General features: G+C 43.7%; 1 protein-coding gene and 1 long non-coding RNA gene across 4 annotated transcripts; one reads left to right on the top strand and one right to left on the bottom strand.

Moving 5' to 3' along the window:
• Positions 1–977: 977 nt before the first annotated feature.
• Positions 978–23139, bottom strand: LOC111844001 (uncharacterized). The gene is made up of 3 exons (XR_002838288.2): positions 23002–23139; positions 7105–7206; positions 978–5360 (listed from the first exon to the last, which is right to left on the bottom strand). It is a non-coding gene; the product is annotated as an uncharacterized lncRNA (long non-coding RNA).
• Positions 8089–21632, top strand: poc1bl (POC1 centriolar protein homolog B (Chlamydomonas), like). 3 transcript variants are annotated; one of them, XM_023812065.2, is made up of 11 exons: positions 8089–8359; positions 11720–12163; positions 13156–13325; positions 14069–14258; positions 14445–14630; positions 15396–15513; positions 16239–16415; positions 17645–17776; positions 17908–18018; positions 19225–19377; positions 19462–21632. In XM_023812065.2, the coding sequence occupies exons 2-11, from the start codon at positions 11790–11792 to the stop codon at positions 19588–19590; spliced, it is 1740 nt and encodes a 579-aa protein (XP_023667833.1). In that variant the 5' UTR covers positions 8089–8359; positions 11720–11789; the 3' UTR covers positions 19591–21632. The 3 variants fall into 3 exon arrangements, with proteins under 3 accessions (XP_023667833.1, XP_023667834.1, XP_023667835.1); XM_023812066.2 differs by lacking the exon at positions 8089–8359 and adding an exon at positions 8813–9175; XM_023812067.2 differs by lacking the exon at positions 8089–8359 and adding an exon at positions 8813–9175 and having other exon boundaries at positions 11758–12163.
• Positions 23140–23188: the final 49 nt, after the last annotated feature.

A 23188-nucleotide genomic window follows, 5' to 3' on the forward strand; every position in this document is an offset into this window, starting at 1 on the left:
ATTGTTGGTGACCTTGTAATGATAACCCAGTTTAATTTGCTGAAGCTTATCTCTATCTAATGCTATTAAAACAATTGCCAAGCAATAACAATAGATATCATCATATGTATGTTTGCATTCATGGATCTTCATATGTGCATATTTGCATGCTTGTATCTTAATATGTATGTTTTCATACTTGTATCTTCATATGTGTGTATGTTTGCACACTTGTATCTTCATATATGTGTGTATGTTTGCACACTTGTATCTTCATATGTGTGCATGTTTGCACACTTGTATCTTCATATGTGTGTATGTTTGCACACTTGTGTTTTCGTATGTTTGCATGCTTGTATCTTCCCTTGTCTGTATATGTTTGTGTGTCTTTGTGTGCTCATGTTTCTGCACATATAAATGCCCCCCCGGTGATGTTTTTGCCCAGGGCAGTGACAAGCTGCTTTTATTTCAGGATAACTGATGCTGATGCTTGCGTTAGGAGGCGTTCTGTGTGTCTCGGTGAGCAGTGACTCTGGACTCGGTGTCGGACTGGATCATACTGAACCAGAGAGGATGGTTCTGTTCAGGATAGTGCTCGATCGACAGAAGCGTTTAGTGACTTATTTCTGTGCTGACAAAATAAAGAGTATACACCTTCATGAGGACAGCATTCACTTATGGTAATCAAAACATAAAAAGTGATTTATGTGCACAAACTTGGAGCTTTTTTGCAGTTTGTAGGTTCAGTGAACCACTGGCTGCAGCGAGTAAAAAGGCACAGAACACTTTCAGAACTGGTTAATTAAATGTTAATCAATCGGTCAATCAATTAACATCAAACATGTAAGGAAATTGTGTATTGAACATACAGTACCCATCAGGAATGGAAAAGAATGTTATTTTCTATCAAAGATAATTTCAAAGTCCAATCTGCTCCAGCAACTGGACGTGGGCTGTGATATGAACAGAACAAACAAGCAGTCAACAAGGTGCGAAACTCATTTGTAGAGATATAATTTAATAGCAGAAGGACTGGTACTTCGTAACATGTTTGTATGACAGACCAGGGTCCCTCAATACCCTGACCCACCAAATACCCCAGCCTTATAAGGTAGAATCATTTTCCCATTTAAATGCCAGAATTTTAACAAATCTGAACCAGCAATGTTTTGAAAAAGAAAAAACACAGGTGACTTTTTATAAAAATAAAACGCACAGCAGGAATAAATAGGCACAGGTGCAACAAATGGGTGTGAACAGTGGTAGGGATACTGCTTGTCTTTGGAACGTAAGAAGGAGGGGCCAAATGCCTGAATGGAAACCATGGCAACACATTCAAACTCTGCACAAGCTAAGCTGAGCAGGGGCTAGAGACTGTAACCATGGAGATGGGAGCGACAGCATCACACAGCGAGCCACTGTACTGGCCTGACGATGCTGTTCTAACCGATCCGCCTTTTCTGTAAATCTAGCCTATCAGCAGTGACACAGTCACGCAATTTCCTAAATCTAATGACACAACACGTCAGTGGAATCAAACTAGAGAGCAAATGACGACTTGTACCATATCCATAATTATCCTATTTGATAGGAAACATGAACTTTAAGCTATAGCAAAACTAAAATATAGCAATACGAAAAATACTGTTGTTTATCTAACTTAACATTGATTGTATGTTGAACAGGTTAGTGCCCCATCCTGGGTCGTTCCCCGCCTTGTGCCCACAGCTTCTGGGATAGCTTCCGGACCCCTGAGACCCCAAATAGTAGTGGTAGTACTTTATTGATCCTGAAAGAATTTCCAGGAAAGCTACAGCAGCACACACAAAAAGGGGTTTTCAAACTGTGCATATACAGTAGAAAAAGACACAATACTATACAAAAGATACAATACAATACTAAACTGCAATGTGCAATAAACTGTAATACATCTGCAATGTGCAGTGTGCAACATTTAAAAAATGCAATACTCTTCTAGAAGGCTGGCGACTGAGTGGTGTAAGGGGTCGGGGGGGGGGGGGGGTACTTATTGTAGCATTCGATGGCCGCTGGGGGAAAAGCACTCGCTGGAGCGGTGCAGCTGTGTGAATCTGTTGCTAAATCGGACAAGCAGGTGCAAAAATGGATAGATGGATGGATGGATGTCTTTTGAGCATTTTGCACACACACACACACACACACACACACACACACACACATATATATATGATGATATATATATGATGATATATATGATTTCGTTCCCATGCCTAATATCTTTGACCTTGGTATTCTTTTTTTCCTGTCCCGTAAGGCAAAGTGTGAATAAAACATGTCTTTATTCTCAGTGATGAATGGCTTGCTGGCCTGCGTTGGCCTTGAGGTCTGGTATCGTCTCCCCTGCATTCTGGTTGCACTCCACACCTCCTCTACAGCATTAATACAGTCTGGTACCGGTGTCAGCTTTGTCCTTGTTTTATCCCAAAGATATTCCATCAAATGGATATAGGGCATCAGAGTGTTGATTTGCATATTTCGTAGCTGAAACCATTGTGCCTCAGTCAGTGGGGTACTGACTTTTGGTGGGAAAGTGTATATAGTGACTCAACTGAAGCAATATAAGTTTTTAAAAAGGGCAGAACTTCAGCCAGTTACCTACTGTTTTACTGATTAAATGTCACTTTAAATTACCTGAAACAATTCTGGCCAAAGAATCTGACCTCAAAAATTTGCTAACATGGCAACAAGTTTGCAAGAAAGCCCTGAGGAGAATGAACCTGAGATTTACATCAGAGTACTATTTCCACCGAAGACAGAAGAATGCAAAATCCAAATCTAAAATGAGTTTTGCAGTGAACGAGAGCCCTTAAAATGAATTGCATTAAAATATAACGGTCAATTTCCACTAGATGGCACTATAAACATAAATAAAATGGCTATTAATGGATCTTTTTAACGTGACAATTTTATTCTGCCCATTAGAAAAGAATGAACTTATAATTATTTAAACAAAGGCAATTTAATGTATACACTTGTAATTTTATTACAAATGAATAACTGTTGAAACTATAAATGTGAAGAAGAATCTTTTTTACAATATATTTGGGGTAAGAGGGTGTATTCTAATGTGCCTTATAAATTGACAGTAAAATTTGGCTCATTGCAGCCTGTCTTCTTGCACCCTGGAAGGCATCAGATTAGTGACACCTTCAGCAGTCTGACTTGCATTCATTCAGAGGGAGCGCAGTGAAAAAAGAGGAAAAAAGACAAAGAGGGACAGAGTCTGGCTGTTTGCCAGGCAGTTGTATGGACGGCATCCAGGGGTCCATCCGGGAGAAACAGGACCTTGCTGAAGGAAATGGCAATATGTCAAACAATTGGGGTGTGGAGCTCCACGGTCACACCTAGACAGGCACAACTAGCAAGGTACTTTGTCCCCTCTGGCTGAACAAACTCTGCCTTCTGAAGGATTGCCCTGGACTTTCTGGCTCGTCTTCCGGCTGAATGAGTTATAGGCCACCGGCAGCTCCTTTAATCACATTTCATACAACCCCAGAATTAGAAGAGGGAGCCTCGATGTGTTTCATCAGCCTCACGCTTAGCCGAAAAAAGTGCCTGTCATCAAATGCAGGGTAACAGGGACGGGAACACACCTCGGTCCCCATCCCCGCTAAAACCGTATTAGCTTTAATGGCTAGCTCAGCCATTATATTCATATGTAAATTAACGTCTCCCATATCATGGGCAGGTCCTTTGATTTAAGAATCACTTTTACAATTATCAGTGATGTCGCACATATGTGCACATATGTACATATTCCTGTAGCTCAACAGGTGTTGCAGTGTGCTAACAATGCAGAGGTTATTGGTTCAGATCCTAGGGAACACACACTAATTATAACCCTTCACTCTAACGTAGTGTTTTTTTGATCTGCCGGTCAGTCCACATTTTTGCTTCCTCCCAGCCTGGGAGCAAAAATGTGGAATGTCCAGGGAAACTTTGTTGCTTTGAGAAACACTAATCTGCTGTAAGTTGTTTTGAATAAATGTGTCTGAAAAATAAATGTAAATATGTTCCCCTGAATTACTTTAATTATGTATTCTCTTTGTACCCAGGTATAGCTGAACAAGCGTTCCAATCCACCTGCTGCACATGGTCAATAATAATCTTGGATGTCCATCATCATGGTTCCCTCTCCTTAATTTGGTCGAATCATAATAATGATAAAAAAGTTATCCATTTGAACAACATTTCTGGAGCAAAGTTCCCCGATTTACATAGGGTCTACTGGCTTCCCTTACTGTGTGATTGTGTTTGTGAGTGTGTGTGTGCGCAGTGTGATGTGGTGAAGTATGAGCTGTTGGGTGTCCTGCACGTAGCGATGGTACGTGAGTGAGTGCTGAGGGGAGAGGGCAGGTGCGACCTGCTGATCGGGACAAAGTGACACGCGCTTAAGCTGTAACTTTGTGTCCTGTGCCTCCGTCACTGGATACGAGGTTATGGAAGACAGATGAATACGAAAAGGCCCCTCCTGTTAACCTGGATCACAGAAATGAACACCACGCCGTATGTGCTGATTTACTGGAGATGTTTAGGGCATTTCTCAGTCAGAATAAGGCCAAAGAAGGAATTTCCGATGATAAGGGCCAAAGTGTGAATTACTGAGTAGCAAGCAAAGACATTACAGATAATTTACCAGAATATTTCTTCCATGGGTCTTTTTATAATTGATTTTGCCACAAATCTTGGATGGTGGATTAAATGTCATCCTTTTTACCTGTTTAATTTCAAATATCTTTGATTTATTATTACAGTTTCTGCCTCAAGTCTTGCGCAGGAAAATAAGTAATAAATTTAGATTTCTTTCTCATCGTATAGTGCCGGCCCCAAACACCCCCAGGGTTGCAGGTTCGATTTCTCTCTGCAATAATATGGGTTTTCTCTTGCAGTCCAAAGGCATGCAGTTAGATGAGTTACTGTCTCTAAATGATTATGGCTGAATTCGCAGCTGTGAATATTAGCGAACCAGGTCTAACAATGCTGCTAATGTGCAGCAAAGTCTGAATGTCCCCCACCCCACTCCCAATCACACACACACACACACACACACACACTTATACATTCACAAAGGCATCAATAAATAGTCACTTTGGGAAGGAGTCACAGGTGGAACTATTGACATTGACTCAATGGGGCTGAAGTCCAGCTTGCACAATATCGCCTGACTTAATGAGAGCCTACCCATAATGCAAAGCGGGCGTCACCGTGCACTGGTTCCCGCGGCTGTCCTTCACCTGTCCTTCTCCATCATCAGCCAGCATGATGATGAATGGGTCAGGAGTTCTGACAGAGAGAGCTTCCTCTTCATCCACAAATGGGCTTTCAAGTTGCGGCAGGTGGATCTGTCACGAGATCAGGACAAAATACATTAAAATACTAGGCCATAAAACTCCATAAAACCATCACGTGAAACACTACTCGGAATCAGCAGCTTGGTTTACACTCTAAATCAGGGGTCTTCAACTCAGGTCCTGGAGAGCTACTATCCAGTAGGTTTTCTATCCTACTTGGCTTCTGATGAGCCACACCTGCTCCTGGTATTTACCTGAGAACAGGTGTGCCTCATCAGAAGCCGGGTATGACAGAAAACCTACTGGACGGTAGCTCTCCAGGACCGGAGTTGGAAACCCCTGCTCTAAACTGTATAAATAACACGTGCTAATAATGCATTTTATGCAAGATAAATTCCATTCTGTACATAAGTATGCACCGACAGAACAATATTTCTTGACAAAACATTTAACACATATTTCACTCATGAGGAAACTAATGGCAGACACACAATGTAAGGAAGCTAGAATACAGAACTCCAAAACTAACCAGTGCGATTTATCTGTGTCTCCCAGAATCAAGACACAGAGGTTACTGCGAACACAAACTCACAGCAACTCACAGCTTCTTTTTGGCACTGAGGGGCCAAAAATCACCACAGTGTATAATAAACACACGAGTGCATGTCCGCTGTGCCAGGCCACACTGAACAAGGTATTCTGACAGTAGCATCTTCACATTAAAGGGTGAAATGTACACATTTCCTTCAGATGACAGTATGACTCCACACTATAAAACTGTCTGAATCACACTTCTGGACCAAAATAAATCTATGTATCTTCTTTACAGGATTACCTACAAAATAACTTCTTTTAATTATTTTCTAGAGAACTAATCCATAAAAGCAGCTAACAGCAATCTTACGAGTCTACAAACTGACTTAAAAACACTCTGTGTGGTGTTGTGTGTTCTAAAGGACCCTAAGATCAGGACACACTCCAGTGAGTCTCGGAGCAGAGGAAACCAGCCCTCTATTGGATGCATGGATTTTAAATTGTACAGTTCTGTGTACATTCTAAGTGTCACAATCTTAAATATTTCTGCCTGCTACCGCTGCTGACTATTTAATAGTTTTATACTTATTTTGCTAGACATTACATATTTTTTATCAGTTAATTTTACTTTAATACTAAAGCTAGCAATAATTTAACAGAATGAAACAGAAGGTAGGATGTATTCAGAACTATGAGAGTATGTGCTTAGCACAAGATAAACACCATAAAACCTTGATTTGGCAGATGTTGAATATTCAGGCATACCAGACCTACCGCAGGCCAGGAAGTACCCTGTTTTGTTAAATTTATTGGATGTATATGGATGACTGTACCTGCACGTGGTCATTATATATCTGTTTTCTATGAGGAATTTGTGAAGACGTACGTTTTAACTGTTTGTTTTGATTCGTAAAACGTGCAAATACCGAAGGTTTATGTACGTCCTATTATGAAAACATTAAGACTAAATAAATGTTTCAGAGGATATATGTCTTTATTGATTCTTATTGAACTGTTTTGAAAGCCTAGTCTCTTCTGTCTTGACGCACGGTGTTTGTGGAACCTGCTGTCGCGGTTTTACGCCAAACATCATTTTCACAACGAGACATACGAAATGAACACTAAAACTAAATCAGTTCTGGCGTTTACTATATCGCTATGTTTGTAGGGGAAAAAAATAATAAAAAGGAAATAAAACAGCCCCGGTTTCGGACAGCTGGATGCGTCTGGTGTTTTTCCCAGCTACAAACATTTTAATCACCTTCACGGAAATCTGGAGGCAAACCAGATCCAGGGACAATAATTTTCCAAGGCCAGACAGCACGGTGGGTTTTACGAATCCCAGGGTTATGACTTTGATCCCCTGTAAATAAAGGACAGAGATGATTAAAGGGATGTAACATAGTACACTTAATAATACGTAGGGGATGAAAAAGACTCAATAACACATAGCAAAGAGAGTCCCCAAAAAATAAATAACGACCAATACAAGTCAGAAGACTGCACGAACAGGTTTTGCAGAAATACTGCGGCATATCAGACATATCCGTCCGTCCATCCATCCATCCACCATTCCACCTATCTCTTAACCGCTTACACAATGCAGGGGCGTGGAAGGGACCTGGATCCCGTACCAGGAATCACAGGGCACAGACGATTTTGCTGTTAAATCTTGAAAGTACACCCAATAATAAAGCAATCAAGAAATGACATTGATATTGAAATTAAAAATGCAATAGGCCTATAGCCTATCTGAAGACCAGACAGGATTGGAAAATTAAATATCAATAAATAATTAGCCATTTCTACCAGTGAAATCAATCGTATAGAATGTACTGTATACGTCACTATAATTCCCCAATAATAATAATAATAATGTTACTTTCTGGATTGTGATAATCATTATTGCTGTTTTATATTATACACTTCATTTGCTGTAACCGATGCCCAGTTATGGTACCAACTGACACATCATTATTATCAACGATCGTAGATAGGTAGTATATAAGTAAAACTATTATAAAACCTGCCCAAGGCGGGATTATTAAAACACGGAGCTATACACTCATTTACAACACAATTGCTTATCCAATACATAAAAAACAAACACGTGTTGATCCGGAAGAAGCAAATAAGACGCGGAAGTTAACAACATGACGCAAAACGCCTTTTGGAGCTGTCAGTCCAGTTTACATTTACATAATTTAAAAAGCAAGGACCTTGAAATGCATTATGGCATATTGACATTACGAATGCCGATGTAATCTGTCCCTGCCAGGTCACTCCCAGAAAGGTGCGCGACAAGGAAAAAGGTTCCCTGGGAGCAGTTGTCTCTTAGAAAAAATACAATTTTTTTAAAAGAAATACCTTTGCCTTCAGTTGAGATGAACTGTGCACGAACTGATGGTTATGGCCCCTAGAGGCGTAGCCTAAATACCCAGACTTGCATATGTTTGCATATTTGTAACATTCCCGAAGAAGGAAGACCCGAAGCCCAAAGAACGAGTATGATCTAGGTAAGTTGAATTTAACTATATTATGAGAGATAAATCAGCCCCCAAAACATTTCCCATTATATTTTTGATGGTTTTTATCTAATCGAATTAAGTTTAGTTTGTATTGCTGTTGGCACAGAGGAACTAAATGCAGTTAAAGTAACATTTTCAATAGATTTTATTTAGGTAAAAGTACCTAGGTATAAATAATGTTATCAGTCCATAACAATTCGGTCTTTACAGAGGAAAAATAAGAAAACGGAACCGCTATACACTCACAGACAGACTATATACTTCGCAGGATCTGACTTCTTTAAAAGTGTGCGACTCATGCTTCGGTAATCCCAGTTAAATGTGCCAGATCGTCCGAAAATGTTTCCCAATTCATCCATCTCAGTGATCTGGGAGCAGATTGATTAAATGTGGAAGCGAGAATGGGGAAGGGGGCGCGCGCGCGCTCCGTCGCGGCGCGTCCCCGGGTCACGTGGCGAATGTAGCCAAAGCTGGCCGAAGTCGGAAACTTCCTGGGGAGCAGGAGGGCAAAGCAGGGGGGAAAATACCCGGCGTGGGGAAAGCGCTTACGGATCGGCCATCTGAGTGCCGGGAAGGGAGACGCCGGGCGGCGTGCGGTCACGGCTCGCTGTGTTTGGCCTGCCGTGAAGCGGAGTGCCCGGGCTGCTGCTTCGCGGTCAGAAGTTACTTTGGTGCTTTAGCAGGCAACGTGGAGGAGGATGTGGTTAGACTGACTGATAGCTAGCTAGTCAGCTACCCGAAGCCATCTGTTTCGCAAATACCAGTATAAACATAACCGGTTTACGGGATCCGGGATGTAGGCAGGTAAGAATAAGCGGTTCAGATACAATTTCTTACCTCCCCCGTGAATCTGTGCGTGTAAACTCATAACTCGATCAGTACGGTCCACTGAAAACTAGTTAATACATGGGAAAGACAACCGATTGTTTACAGTCGTAAGTGTGCAGTTTATTTATGTCAAACTGTCAAATGCAAAGGTTGGGGTGAGGTAACGGGCAATCGAACCATCCGTGCAAAACTTTCAGAACAATAAACTCAATTTCAGAGCAAAGTAAAACGTTTGTTTCGTTATGCATTCTCTATCCTTAAATATATTGACAGTTTCTCCCAAACCAGGATCTCTTTTAAGCGTGATTGAATGTAAATCTGTTAGTGCTTATTTGCCCCTGTTTATTAAAATAAAGATGATAAAGTTAATTTATGAAACATAAGCTGTCAGAGCTGCGCTTCGATTACACCTGTGGTCACTGCATAACACTGGTTTGTGATGCCCGATCGGAGGCTGGTTGATACCCTAAGCGCAATATCTGTCGGGGACCAGCGACGTCCCGGTGCTAAACAGCAATTAAATATGACAAAATCGACTAGATAGACGATATATTTAATATAATTATGAAGGTATATTTCTATGAGCTGTTTATTAGTTGTGTAACACTCGATTGTATCTCGTTTAAAGGAAAGTGTCAAGGAGTGTCAGCTTAACGTCCTGATCAGTAGTTTCACTTGCAGCTGTGAAAAAAGTCGACCCAGCAGTGGATTAAAAAGATGATCATATGCGATTTTGAATTTTTATACCGACATCAGTGGGCAGATCGGTGTACGCTACTGGGGGTCTCCTTCCCTGCGGATCTGATATGACTGGGAAACACTAACAGAAGTAGCACAAGTCTCAGTGACTGTATGTCAACATCTAGCTGAAACGTGCATGAATTATTTGTAATTTCCCAGTAAATTGATTGACAATCTGATAGCAACATACTATAGCTGGCGTCAGTGCTGAAAACTTAAGCACACTTGTTGACAGATGAATGCAGTTCTTGCCCAGATGGAAGATGAGTTAAATCTCTAACTAATGAAGTTATGTCGTGCCCAGGCAACAAGGCAAATATTCCTCATCTGTCCGGAGGCAGACTGTTTGGTTACCCATTCCTCTTTAAAATGCTTTTTGGCTCTGGACTGTGATACAGACCAGGTGTGAGAGTCAGATTTGTGAAGGGCAAACCCTGAGTGTCCTGGCTATCAGATACAGAATGACTGGTTTGACTGATACCTAATATGAACCTTTTCTTAATCAAGGTTACGCACCGCTACACAATCATAGTCCTACAATTAAGGGTTTCCTATGATAAAGTGGTACGTTATTGTAATTTGTTGATTCAGAACGGCAGAATGGCTAATTGAGGGATATCTTCACATTTTACCAATATTATTTTTTTTTGCAAAGTAAATACATCTTCTTCTATTCTGTTTTTTTCCCATGAAGCATAGCCCATCGGGCAGGACACACCCTGAACGGCTCCATTAGAGAGCAAACACCTATTAGAGATACCTTTGCATGGTTGAAGGCAATTCTGCAGAATTTTGCCCCGTGTTGCCTGCAGAGCTGGCCCTAGCTGTAGGCAAAATAGGTAGTTACCTAAGGTCCTGAATTACCTGCGTTGTGGAGGAAGTCTCCTTGGTAGGAGGCCTCTCATGTAAAGCTTCACCTAGGGCCCCTGAAGAAGTGGAGCTGGCTCTGGCTGTCTGAAAGCAGTCCGTGGTGATGAATGGCCGAATATCTTCCAAACAGATTTATAACTGTCAGATATAAGTGACGATTCATAAAGCTGTGCTTCTGTAATATTAATAACCTGAAAGAGGGTGGTTTGAAAGTCCAAGAAATCCAAATGGATCTCAGGGTAGGTAGATGAAACGTTAGAGTGATAGGGGTCCTAAAAAATTTGGAGCACAGTATGATTTGTCTGGGTTGGGGGTCCAAAATCTCTAATGACACCCCTGCGAGCATCTGTGGAATGCTATGGAACCAACAAATCTAATTTACATTAACGTAGCCCCTTACCCAGCTGCGGTCGAGGCATTTTTTGTCGTGACACAATACTCCTCTCTCCAAGTCATCTGCCATCTGTGCCACAGTAGCCCTTCTATTGTGTTCTGTCAGACAGGACAGCCTCCATTCATATCACGCGTTGATGAGTCTCGACCGCCCCAACACTTCGTTGGCTGATCATGGTGTTTCCCTCCTCAGACCACTCTCAGTAGGTGCTCACCATGGCTGACCATGAGCACCACACAAGCCTCACTGTTTCAGAGATGATCTGACCCAGTTGCCTGGTCACAATGATTTGGTCCTCCTGAAAGTCACTCAGACCCCTGGCCATTTCTGCTGCATTCAGGATGTCTACAAGCACCGAATGACAGCTTACTGTCTAGTATATCCCAGATCTTTACATATGTAGTTACAGTCAACTTCATTCGCTTCATAATGTTTTGGTTCATCGGTATATAATTAAGGATATTAATGCCTAGCTTGTGGATATGCTACATCACCTGTGTTTGTACACTTTCCAGGGGGAGGACAGCATTCTGTCCCCTTTGTGGTGTTGCAGGGTGTCACCTGGACTGACACAGCGTGGGGATAATGAGGCTGCGCTGGTCGCGGAGGCTGGGCCTGCTGGCGAGGATGGGCCTGCTGCTGTCCGCCGCGTGGCTGGCCTACACGCTCCTGACTCGCTCCGCCTCCCAGGCCCCGGGGGAGGATGGTGGGAGGCGGAGCCTCCGGGAGCGCGAGGCCAACCCGGCCACGGGGCGGCCGATGGATCCGGCACGTCCCATCTACAGCAAGGCCGACCCGGACCCGTCGGCGCCGGGCGAGTGGGGCAGGGCCACCCGGCTCACGCTGACCGACGACGAGAAGAAGCGGGAGGAGGACTCGCTGGAGCGTTACGCCATCAACATCTATGTCAGCGACCGCATTTCCCTCCACCGGCACATCCAGGACAACAGGATGTACGAGTGAGTGTGCCCTGAGGTGACGGCGTCCCCAGGACAAGATTCACAGACGCCGAAGACACACAGTCCGACCCGATTCATTCCAGCTATCTCTGTATGACAGATTCCCCAAGTTTATAATGTCTCTTTATGTCCGTAATCGATTGCAGTCCATGCCGCAGCTGGGTGAATATTAAATCCGAGAGCCTCAGAGTAGCATCTCTAAAGCGCCGTTATCGCGTCTGAGCACCCAGCAAGAGTCACATGTGCTGCTTTATAATGAAGAGGAATACTTTTGCTCTGAGGCGCCTATTGTTTTATAAAAGGACTTTAAATCAGCAGTAACTGTTGAGCTTCCTGTCACTGGTGCAGTGCAGTGTGTGTTTATGTCGCCGCACACTGGCTTTCATACCCCGGCTGGGCGTGTCCCCGCTCCCAGTGCGGCTCCCAGTGCGAGGCCGGCGCCCTAGCGAATGTTGCCCTGGCACGTCTGTGTCCCGCTGTGACTTTCAGCACCGTGCAGGTGAAACGGTGCCGTCAACTTTGCACGGCGGAGCACCTTCTTTGTGCAACTGTCTGGTCTTGTTCTCTCACCCAATTTGTCACACTTAAGGCGACTGAGGCACATCTCTGCTGTTTAACATATTAACCCTCGCAGTGATAAAGGGAACCTGCACCTGTAAAACTGACGCTGCTCCACATAAATCAGTATTTGGAACAGTAAGGACTAGAATGTTTGTAGCCGCTTAAAAAATTTGTATCAGATTTAGGTAGTAGTGGGAGATGCATGTGAATGTATATTTCAGGAAAATATTTCTCATAGAAGCTTTTTCTTAAACATCGAACTGTGGAGAATGAGATTATGCAGACTTCCAGTTTAGTATTTGATGATGTCATGTTTCAGTCTGGGGGGAAAGTATGATCAGAGGAAAATCCCATGGTGGACAACAACTCTTGTGATTGAATGACCTCATGGGTTTTGACAGTGTAATTAAAACAGTTCTCACTTCGCATAGATGCCGAGCGAAGAAGTATGACTACCAGCATCTCCCCACCATGTCTGTGATCATCGCCTTTTACAACGAGGCCTGGTCCACCCTGCTGAGGACCATCCACAGCGTCCTGGAGACCACGCCTGCCGTCCTGCTGAAGGAGGTCATCCTGGTCGATGACTTCAGCGACCGAGGTGACTTCCCCGGTGGGCGGGGCCTCGTGTGCTCCATCCTCCCATGAGCCATGTGACCCTGCGGACATTTTCACAGCAGTGTCACTCGTCCGCTGGGCTTTGTGCGAATGGGAACCCAGCCCTTCTGACGCAGATATGAAGCAATCACACCGTTGGAATGTTTGTATAGAGAAGCAGCGAGCCAGGAAAGGCTTCCGACACCTAGTGGCTTTCAGCAAGTGGGGAAAGGCATTTTAGTGACGTCTGTGTCTTGTCTGACTTTAGCTTACATTACATTGCATTTTACTTATTTAGCAGAAGCTTTTATCCAAAGTGACATAAATGTTTGAAAGAGCTGGGTCAGACAGTCCCTGGAGCGATTGGGGTTAAGGACTTACTCAAGGTCCCAAATGTGAAATTACTCGGCCAACACTGGGATTTGAACTGGCGACCTTCCGATCACAACCACAGCTTGTTGTCGTCTCGGGACAAAATGTCCCTGGCCTGTCACTCCGGGTAATTTTTCTAGGCTGCAGTAATCTCCTGTGGCAGACATTACGCACTGATGTTGACGCCTGGTGACATCACTCAGGAGGGTCTTCTCCTGTGTAGTACCCACCCGGCTTTCAGAGGGGCTGCCAGACTGGGCACGGCCTTAGTCGCGGCCCACAAGCGGCGCCTGGGGTTTGGCAGTGGGGGGGGGGGGGATTATAGAGATCCTGGCGAGGGGGAGCCCCCAGTCATTGAGATATTGTCACCTGCAGCGTATCTCAAGTCCCAGCTGGCCGAGTATATCAGCGACTTGGAGCGAGTGCGTCTCATCCGGACCAACAAGCGAGAGGGTCTGGTGCGGGCCCGACTCATCGGCGCCACCTACGCCACAGGGGACGTCCTCACCTTCCTGGATTGTCATTGTGAATGTGTTCCTGGCTGGGTGGAGCCTCTGCTGGAAAGGTGGGGCACTGCAGTCCACAACTAACGGAAATCACCCCCCCCCCCCCCCCCCAAAAAAAAAAAAAAAAAAACCTGAGCAAGAATGTTAATTGTTGCATATATAAATGTGATATATTTATGTGATATATTTATGTTCATGTGATATATTTATAGTTATGTAGACGTCCCGTGTCTCCCGTGCTGCAGAATCGGTGAAAACGAGAGCACTATCGTGTGTCCTGTGATCGACACCATCGACTGGAACACGTTCGAGTTCTACATGCAGACGGAAGAGCCCATGATAGGGGGCTTCGACTGGAGGCTCACGTTCCAGTGGCACGTCATCCCCGAAGCGGAGCGGCACAGGCGCAAATCCAAGACCGACCCCATCAGGTGGGGTCAGCGCGGCGCCGGGTTTTAACTGGGCACCGCAACACAAGGCGTATCTGTGGAAAGCCTTGTCGGTGTCCGTCTGCAGCGTGACTGAAACGTGTCAGGGGACTTCCTCAGCAAGTGCTGTTATCGTTAATCGATGTAAACTATTAATACGGTGTTATCAAGATGCATGCAAATGAGTTCAAGCTAGCTTGGGAAAGAAATGTGACGGTCAAGACATTCCAGTAAGTGAGCTGACTAATTGATTAAAGCTGGAAATCCATCCATCCACCCATCCAATGTCCAGCCCCTTATCCAATACAGGGTCATGGGGGTGGGGTGGGGTGGGGGCTATCCCAATCAGGACAGGGCACAAAAACACCCTGGATGGGGTGTCAGTTTATGCTGGAAATGAATTTGCATGATACTGTATTTGGGTCTTTTTAAATAACATACTATTGTATGCGGGAAACTCGACTGAAGTAGATTGCCTGGCTAGTTTTGTTTTTCTACACCGTTGTCAGTTAAAGCAGTTATTTATTTGTATGTGTTACAATGGATTTCTGTTATTTCATCAACATACTTAATGTATTCTGTTGGTTTGATGAATAATTCATTAATCTGAAGTCATTTTTATCATTCTGGTTTGGATGTTACTCCCCCACATGCTGGATATTTAGATAAACTTGAGATAAACGTTCCTGGCCTCCACAGTCTTCCTGATGAATGTGACATCATTTCCCTTCTATGGTGTCATCCTGAGCCCCATCTCTTCCCTGTTAGGTCTCCCACTATGGCGGGGGGCCTGTTTGCCGTGAGCAAGGCCTACTTCGAGTACCTGGGCACCTATGACATGGGCATGGATGTTTGGGGAGGGGAGAACCTGGAGCTGTCTTTCAGGGTGAGTATTAAGTCCCGCCCACTTCAGTGAGGCTAACTTCCTGTTTAGCATCAACGTGGTCCCAGCTGAATGTAGAGATCGCAGTAGTTAAATTATACAGAGGGACAGTGACAGAGAGACACACGTACCCAAGATTTACTGCCTTCGCTCGTGTGAAAGTAGTGCGGATGTTTTATTAAAGAAAGATAAGGTATTCTTCAGCGCAATGTTTTATATATGAGGAAAGAAAATACTTTTTTGGAGTCTTGGCCATCCATTCATTTTTAATGGCATGTGGCTTAGTTTACAAATGGAAATCAGGGATAACGAGGGGGCTGTGGGGCGGACGGCTATGTGTTTGACACAGGAAATGCCAAGGATTCAAAATTATTGCTCAGTGGTCTAAAGAGTAACAAAATTAATTCTGCTTAAGTATAGAAATTCGCAAAAAAAAAAAACACTGTTAAACATAAAGTAAAATGATTATGTGAAAAGTAAGTTTTGGAAACGTTAAAAGCATCATTGTAAAAACAGCCCTGTAGTTAGACTTGATTTGTGAGGAAAGTTAACGTGGATAATTTTGGCTTTGTGATTCAGAAGTATTTTTGACTTAATTACAGGGTTTGAGTTGCATGTCTTTGGCACTCCCTGGGAGGCCAGATTGGTGAGAACCTGTTCTCCTGTGGCCTGCTGGAACCCACCAAGCGTCCCTGATTACCGTCCTCTGGGGGCGTCTCTCCTCACAGGTGTGGCAGTGCGGCGGCGCCTTGGAGATTCACCCATGCTCGCACGTGGGTCACGTCTTCCCCAAGAAGGCGCCCTACGCACGGCCCAACTTCCTGCAGAACACGGTCCGTGCTGCTGAGGTGTGGATGGATTCCTACAAGAGGCATTTCTACAACCGGAACCCTCCGGCCCGGAAGGTAGACCCGCCGATGAGTCAGCGCGGCCTCCTTTCATTGGACCGTTCCGTCCCATGATTTATGATGTTTTATATATTTTAACGGTAGCAAACATCAATATATCTGAGAGCCAAGACTGTATTCCCCTGGGGGGGGGGGGGGGGGGGGGTTGTCTCCTGCTGGAATTACTCTCACTAACATGCCAACTAGAGGTGGAGGTTTCACCCATCCTCAGCCACGATTGACGTTAAAACTTTAGATTATACCAGTAAGTGACTGAACAGTGACATAGGAAACAATATTCAAAAGAATTGATACTGGCATAAGTCATGTGGTGAAAAGGGAGAGTGTGGCTGGAATGATACGGTAAATGTCAACTGGAGCCAGAATGGGCGGGAGGACGTGACACTAGGAGGAACCGAAGAGTCGTCCAAAAATCTGGATGCAGCGCTTGAGTTCCTGCACTTAAGCTCAGGGGCTTGAATTTCATAGTGGAAACGGACTTATAGCTCAAGTTGAAATGACACTGTCACTTTGTAGGCAGGGTGAATGAAGGGAGCGTGTAGCAGGGCCTCTCAAATTCATTCTGCTGGCTGACTTCAAAGTTTCATATGTCCTGGTGTCACTCCTCCGAAAAGTACATTATTAATGTCAGGGATCTTTGATCAAACTGTGAATTAATCGTTCTGGCTGCCAAGTTGGACCTGGGGCTGCTCACACCTGACAGGAGACTGATAATAGTTACATTTCGACATTTATATAGCGCCTTTCACAATCCCGGGATCGCTTTACAAGGGGAAAAAAAAAATCTGTAATCAGGAAGAGACAGTAGAGAAATGTTCATGGAAGAGAAATATCTTTAGTTCAGATTTGAAGGAAGAGAAGGAAGAGCAGAGTGACGGAGAGATTGTGGGAGAGAGTTCCTTAGTTTGGGGGCCGTGGCGAAGAAGGACCAGCCACCCGTGATGCTGTGGTACATGGAACAGCGAGGAGATTATTATTAGAGGGTGAGTAGGGAGTGTGTATTCGATACAGAAAAGGCCTCAGAACTCCTACTATACATGTTCGTACATCTCCATTGCAGCGATCGGTATGATTTATGGAATGAAGTCAGCAGGTGGGGACATCTCAGAGCATTAATAATTAGAATTCATGATTGATAGCGACTCCGAGCATCTCCAGACTCATTTATCTCTGTTACCCCTAATTAATCTGAGTTTATCCCCTCGCGACTGTCTCCTTGGCTACAGGCGATGTACGGAGACATCTCGGAGAGGAATGTCTTGCGGGACAGACTGAAGTGCAAGAGCTTTGATTGGTACCTGAAGAATGTTTACCCGGACTTGCACGTCCCGGAGGACCGGCACGGCTGGCACGGAGCCGTGAGTCACCACTGCGTTGCTTTTTTTTTGTGTTTGTGTTTGTGTGTGCGTGCGCGTGAGTATGCATGCCGTTGTGTTCTCCATCTCGGTGCCTCAGTCTAAGCCCCGCCCACTGGCCCGCCTCCCCCCAGGTACGCAGCGGCGGGATCCACTCAGAGTGCCTGGATTATAATGCCCCAGAGCACAACCCCACTGGAGCTCACCTCTCTCTGTTTGGTTGCCATGGCCAAGGTGGCAACCAGGTAATTATCCATTTAAAATGATTTAAAGTGATGTCTTTGTATCTGTCAGACGTTTTTATTACTAGGGTTGCTGGGATGCAGGAGATCATAATGTTGGCTGATGCCGAGTGACATTAGACGACAAATATCCACGTAATTGATTAAATGACAGAATATACTGCTGTGTGCCTGTGTGAAATGACTGGCGATTCTGTAGTAACAACTTCAATTGCAATTCATGTCACCCAGTTGACGCTGCCTAGGGATGTATATTTAATGGGGGATGGGCAGCCGCGTGTGTCTCCTGGCCAATAAAACTCTTTATTCATTCATGTGACGAATCAAGTGTCTAAAATTGTACTGAGTGCAGTAGGAAATCAATATTTCCACCGCCGCAGTATAACGGGAAGCCAAAGGGCTGCATCCGGGCAGATTTTGGTTCACTTTTAAAAATACATGACATGTAAATGGAGCAAGTATTGTAGAATATTTATGGAAAGGGGAAAGTGAATAGTTGGCACTGTGTGCCAACAATGACAGCAACGAAATGTGTCCTCTGCATTCAACCCATATGTGACATAGCAGGGGGCAGCTAATTCAGCGCCCGGGGAGCAGTGCTTGGGGGCGGTACCTCGCTCAGGGTACCTCAGTGGTGTCTTGCTGGTCGGGGATTCGAACCAATAACCTTTCGATTACAAGTGTCTATCCCTCACCATTAGGCCACCACCAGATTTACATGCTCGCCAGAAGTGCTAAAATGAGTGTGGTGGTTATACATACATGTTATGCCACGTTAGCCTAAAACAAGGCTAAAGCATTTCTGAGATACCAAACGCTGCGGCCCGAGTTCCAACTTTCTGTATCTGTCTTACTTTATCTGCAGCGTGCCCTTTCTTTAGGAATGTTGTCATCTATCATAATAAAGGGCATGTCTCAATCCAGGCGAGTGTTTGTTCATGCATGTAACAATGGAGCAAAGGCTGAAGTCATTAAATTTAATAACACAAATAACCAAAAATGGACTGAAATGGTGTTAATGTCACATTGCTTTTAGGGAGAAAGTGAGAAATTCAGCCGCAGACAGCTTGTAAAGACAAGCGTGTTGCACTGGAGGCTTGTTTGTGAGATGAGGCTAGCATTCTAACTTTGCAATTTTATCCCGATCGATGTCACATAGAGAGATTTCCTTATAATTAACTGACTACTATTATTTTCCCCCATGCGCAGTACTTTGAATACACCTCGAGGAAAGAAATTCGATTTAATTCAGTGACAGAGTTGTGCGCGGAGGTGGCTGATGGTCAGAGCCAGATTGGGATGAAGCACTGCTCACAGGACGGTTCACTGGTGCCTTCGAATGTCATCTGGGAATTCCGTGACGTGAGTGTCAGCTCGCCTCAGAGGCGCGTGTTGTTACCTGCCACTGAAATATGTGAGATGGTAAACATTTCTGTTCTGCCGCAGGACGGAAGCATCTACCACCCCCACTCCGATTCCTGCATCACCTCCTACCGCAACCCAGAGGGCCACACGGACGTGGAGATGAGGAAATGTAACCCAGGAGACACAAACCAGCAGTGGAAGTTTGAGTGACCAGGAGAGCTGAGGTCAAGGCCTACATGCAAGGCCGCGTGGGGACATCTGGAGACTGGGGGAACCCACAGAGGAATAAGCCTCTGTAAAAGTGTCTCTAGGGTTCCCCTGACGAGAAACTACAGTGCCTCACAGAACAGAGTAATGTCTACAACAGCAGCTCGTGGGACAACAAATCAGACATAGCCAATCAGATTACAGAGGAGGTGGGACCAAGACACCTGATTGGTTAGTCGTGCCTCTTGTTGCTTGGATCCACCTCCTCTACAATCTGATTGGTTATCTATCTGAACCAATCATTTTTCCTTCAGCCCTCAGAACATTTTTGTGTAAGTAAAACTCCCACGAGCACACCAATAGTGCCAAGACATTTTGTGTCATTCTTATTAGTTTTTTTTAAATCATAGTAATTCTGTGTTTATTTTTTTTACAAAAAAGCTGATAACCCTAGATAAGGGAGAAAGCCTAAGTACTTTACATTCACAGAAAAACTTATAAGTGGTGAAGATTTCTTGAAATCGGAAGGCTAATCTTGTATGTTGATGTTATTGCACTAGTTGTTCTGTGAACGTTTGGGTGCCTCTAGTGAATTTTCACTTCAGGAAGGAATTGCATAAGACTTTTCAGGGACTGGTGATGCTTTAATTCTGTTGTGGTACGTGTGTCGTCTAATGTTTTGTGCTTAATGCTTCGATTTAAAGGTCTTGAAAGGGGACTGAGGGAGATTGTATGTTTTACGGCTCCCGATGGGATTTAGGCGATCAGAGAGGCCTCATTGTGGATTTTGTGGCCAGCGTGACACTGATCAGATAACAGTGTCTTGGGTCTCGTGGTTCTGACCGCGCACAGAACTACCATAGTTCTTCCTGGATATGTTGCTTATGGAGAGGGGGGGGAGCGCTTTTCTTATTAGATGTACTTCAAGATAGGCATGGAATTAAAGCTGCCTTTGTGTTATCTCAGAGCACTCAGAAGTACCGTAGGAAAGCAAAATGTCATATATGGGTGTGTCCAAACACACACTCGGCCTCTGCTCTCTGAAAGCCTCGTTCTGTCCCTCAAAAGACGACCTACACCTCCTATATATTGTGCTTCTATAATGTTATTACAATGCCTTTTTGTTTCTGCTGTGTGTGTCGAATACGCTTCGGCTGAGTAACGGTCCAGACACGGCCTCACCCTAATAAATCTGCTTAGTTTAATCAGGTAATCCCTTGTCGCTGCAAACCGGCCTCCCGGGACTGGTGCAGCAAGCAGGCCTGTGACGTCTGTAGACGGCTGAGCATGTCCTGCACGCACTCATGTCTTCTATAATGATGGCAGCTTGTTCCTGGCTGCAGTGTTGCTTCCCTTAAAGGAGCTGAATGAAAAAGCTTGATCAGTCATCACGCACCAGCGCTGTGGAAGAGCGGCACGCTAATCCTCCCAGACGGTTTGTACTGCGCCTTTTCAAATATCAGCCTCAAAGAAAATAGCTGAAAAACCAGTCTTGCAAAAACTATTCAAAGCTGATGACTTTTAGTTCATTCTGTGCCTTTTTCTGTGAATCATTCAATGTATAAAGGGAACAGAATGGAACAAAATAAAATATTGTCATATGTACTTAAACTACTGACAAAGCACCGACTTTTAAAACGATTGCTTTGTAAACATGCTACATCAGGGCTTCGTAATTAAAATCTCTAATGAAAGACTGTGCTCATTTGTATTTTTACTGTATGCATATAAAGTACAAGGGGCAAAATTGAAGACAGCTTGTACAAAATGTTTGTAATATACTGACTGCATTGCTGGGGGAATTCAAAAATATTCCTCACCGTTTGATTATTTGAAGGGAAGTATTATTGTCCAATGTAAAGATGTGTGAAAATTATATGTTCTTTCTTTCCTAAGTCACAATCGTGAACATTGTCTTTTTAGCTGAAGATACAACATCCAATTCATTCGTGCAATTGTGAAGCACAACGAGACTGTTATACTGCCATCTGGTGGTAGCTAATGGGTACTTTTGCACATTTTGAATTAAACTAATATTGAAAGAGTGCTGCAGTGATGATTTCCCAGTGTTACTTTGCTTAAAGCTTCTTCGGCTTTTTAAGCGTTTTTTTTAAAGAATAGTTTAAGACCTGCCTACATAAATACAAGAAGAAATTAAACCGTGCGTGTCAATCATACCTAAAGATCCAAACAGGCATTAAAATGAACTACTCTCAAAATAAGCTTTTAGTATAGCAGAATTTCCACCTTAGGTAGAAGTGCCATAAGAACATTAGCCTTAATTCACTTATAAGTGGCTGGGGTAACCAGTGACCTCAGGATGCAAACTTCGTGTTACATCAAAAGAGAATTAAAAGTAAAAGCCATTTAGACAGCTGTAATATTATTCCGTCGTACTTGGTCACTTGAGAGTAGCATTACTCAAGTATGGAAATTAGATCAACAGACGAATGACACTTGCACTACACCTAAGGTGCATGTATATACTTAAAAACTGCATGCCATTAACGTATAATCGACGCACTTAATCCTTCGTGAATGCAAAGGGTAAATATTTAACTAAACACGAGTGTCTTTATGTACACAATCACGCCATTAAACTAAACATTAGACTCTGTTCCGTGTGCTTCGTATCATGACGATCCATATACCCACGCTATGGGCGACACGTCCTGGCACTTAGCTGGCTTGTAGATTAAGTCAATTATAAACGACAATGTGCTCAAAATTCCCACTTATATCACGCAACTCCTTTACTGCTCACTAATTCAAGAAATGTCAATTTTGTCCCACTATTGGCAAGATCTTATGCATGGATAATTAAATGTATTTTTATATAGCGCCTTTCACAACAAGATGCTTTACAAAGGGTGTCTATCGGTGAAGACAGAATAATGCAAACAGTGAAAAGGGAGGACAAAGAAATGACAAAGTCAGATGACAATGACATAATTTTCCTTCAGTAATTCATCAGTGTCACAGGTGTTAATGATCAATATACCGAGAAGCACAACAAGTATATCTAATGACCTATTAAACCTCACTCAAACTGGTACCTTCACCAAGCCTGCCGGAAAAAATAACTTATCCCAACATAAATGTACACGGTACAGCCCTGTGGTTGTTTCTACCCTTATATATAGGTCTAGATAAAATAGCCTCCCTTTGAATAGAAATATTACTTAGGCCGATATTAGTAGGATATGACATTAATCCTCAGCCTTCATTTATTTTTTCTGGGTTTATCATAACTAGTCATTTGGCAAGTGCGTGCTTTTCAGACAAGTAGTGCTAAATTAAGATGGTGCATACAATAACATTGAAACGTCTTCCTGAAACGATAACTGCATGATACAGGAACGCAGAGGATACAGACAACAACTTCACAACGGGGATTAACGCCGATAAACTCACGCTTTAAACAACGGATGAGTTGAGGTGGAGTTAAACATGGAAAGTGAGTCAAGTAAATGCCAAAAGCAGGTCGCAGAGTGCATCCAGTGTGTTTAAACTTTAAGTGCTCCTATTTCTTTTTTACGCCGATGATAAACAATTCACGTATCATGTCTTCTATAGTGACATTCCCTGGCCACTTAGTCTT

This window comes from Paramormyrops kingsleyae, chromosome 23 (genome assembly GCF_048594095.1).
Source record: "Paramormyrops kingsleyae isolate MSU_618 chromosome 23, PKINGS_0.4, whole genome shotgun sequence".
NCBI lineage: Eukaryota > Metazoa > Chordata > Actinopteri > Osteoglossiformes > Mormyridae > Paramormyrops > Paramormyrops kingsleyae.

Bases quoted from the DNA above. Each gene is read 5' to 3' on its own strand.
- poc1bl (XM_023812065.2), top strand. From the start codon at position 11,790: ATGAGGCTGCGCTGGTCGCGGAGGCTGGGCCTGCTGGCGAGGATGGGC. The intron at 17,777-17,907 runs GTGAGTCACCAC...GCCTCCCCCCAG, and splicing joins GGCACGGCTGGCACGGAGCC to GTACGCAGCGGCGGGATCCA. The intron at 19,378-19,461 runs GTGAGTGTCAGC...GTTCTGCCGCAG, and splicing joins TCATCTGGGAATTCCGTGAC to GACGGAAGCATCTACCACCC.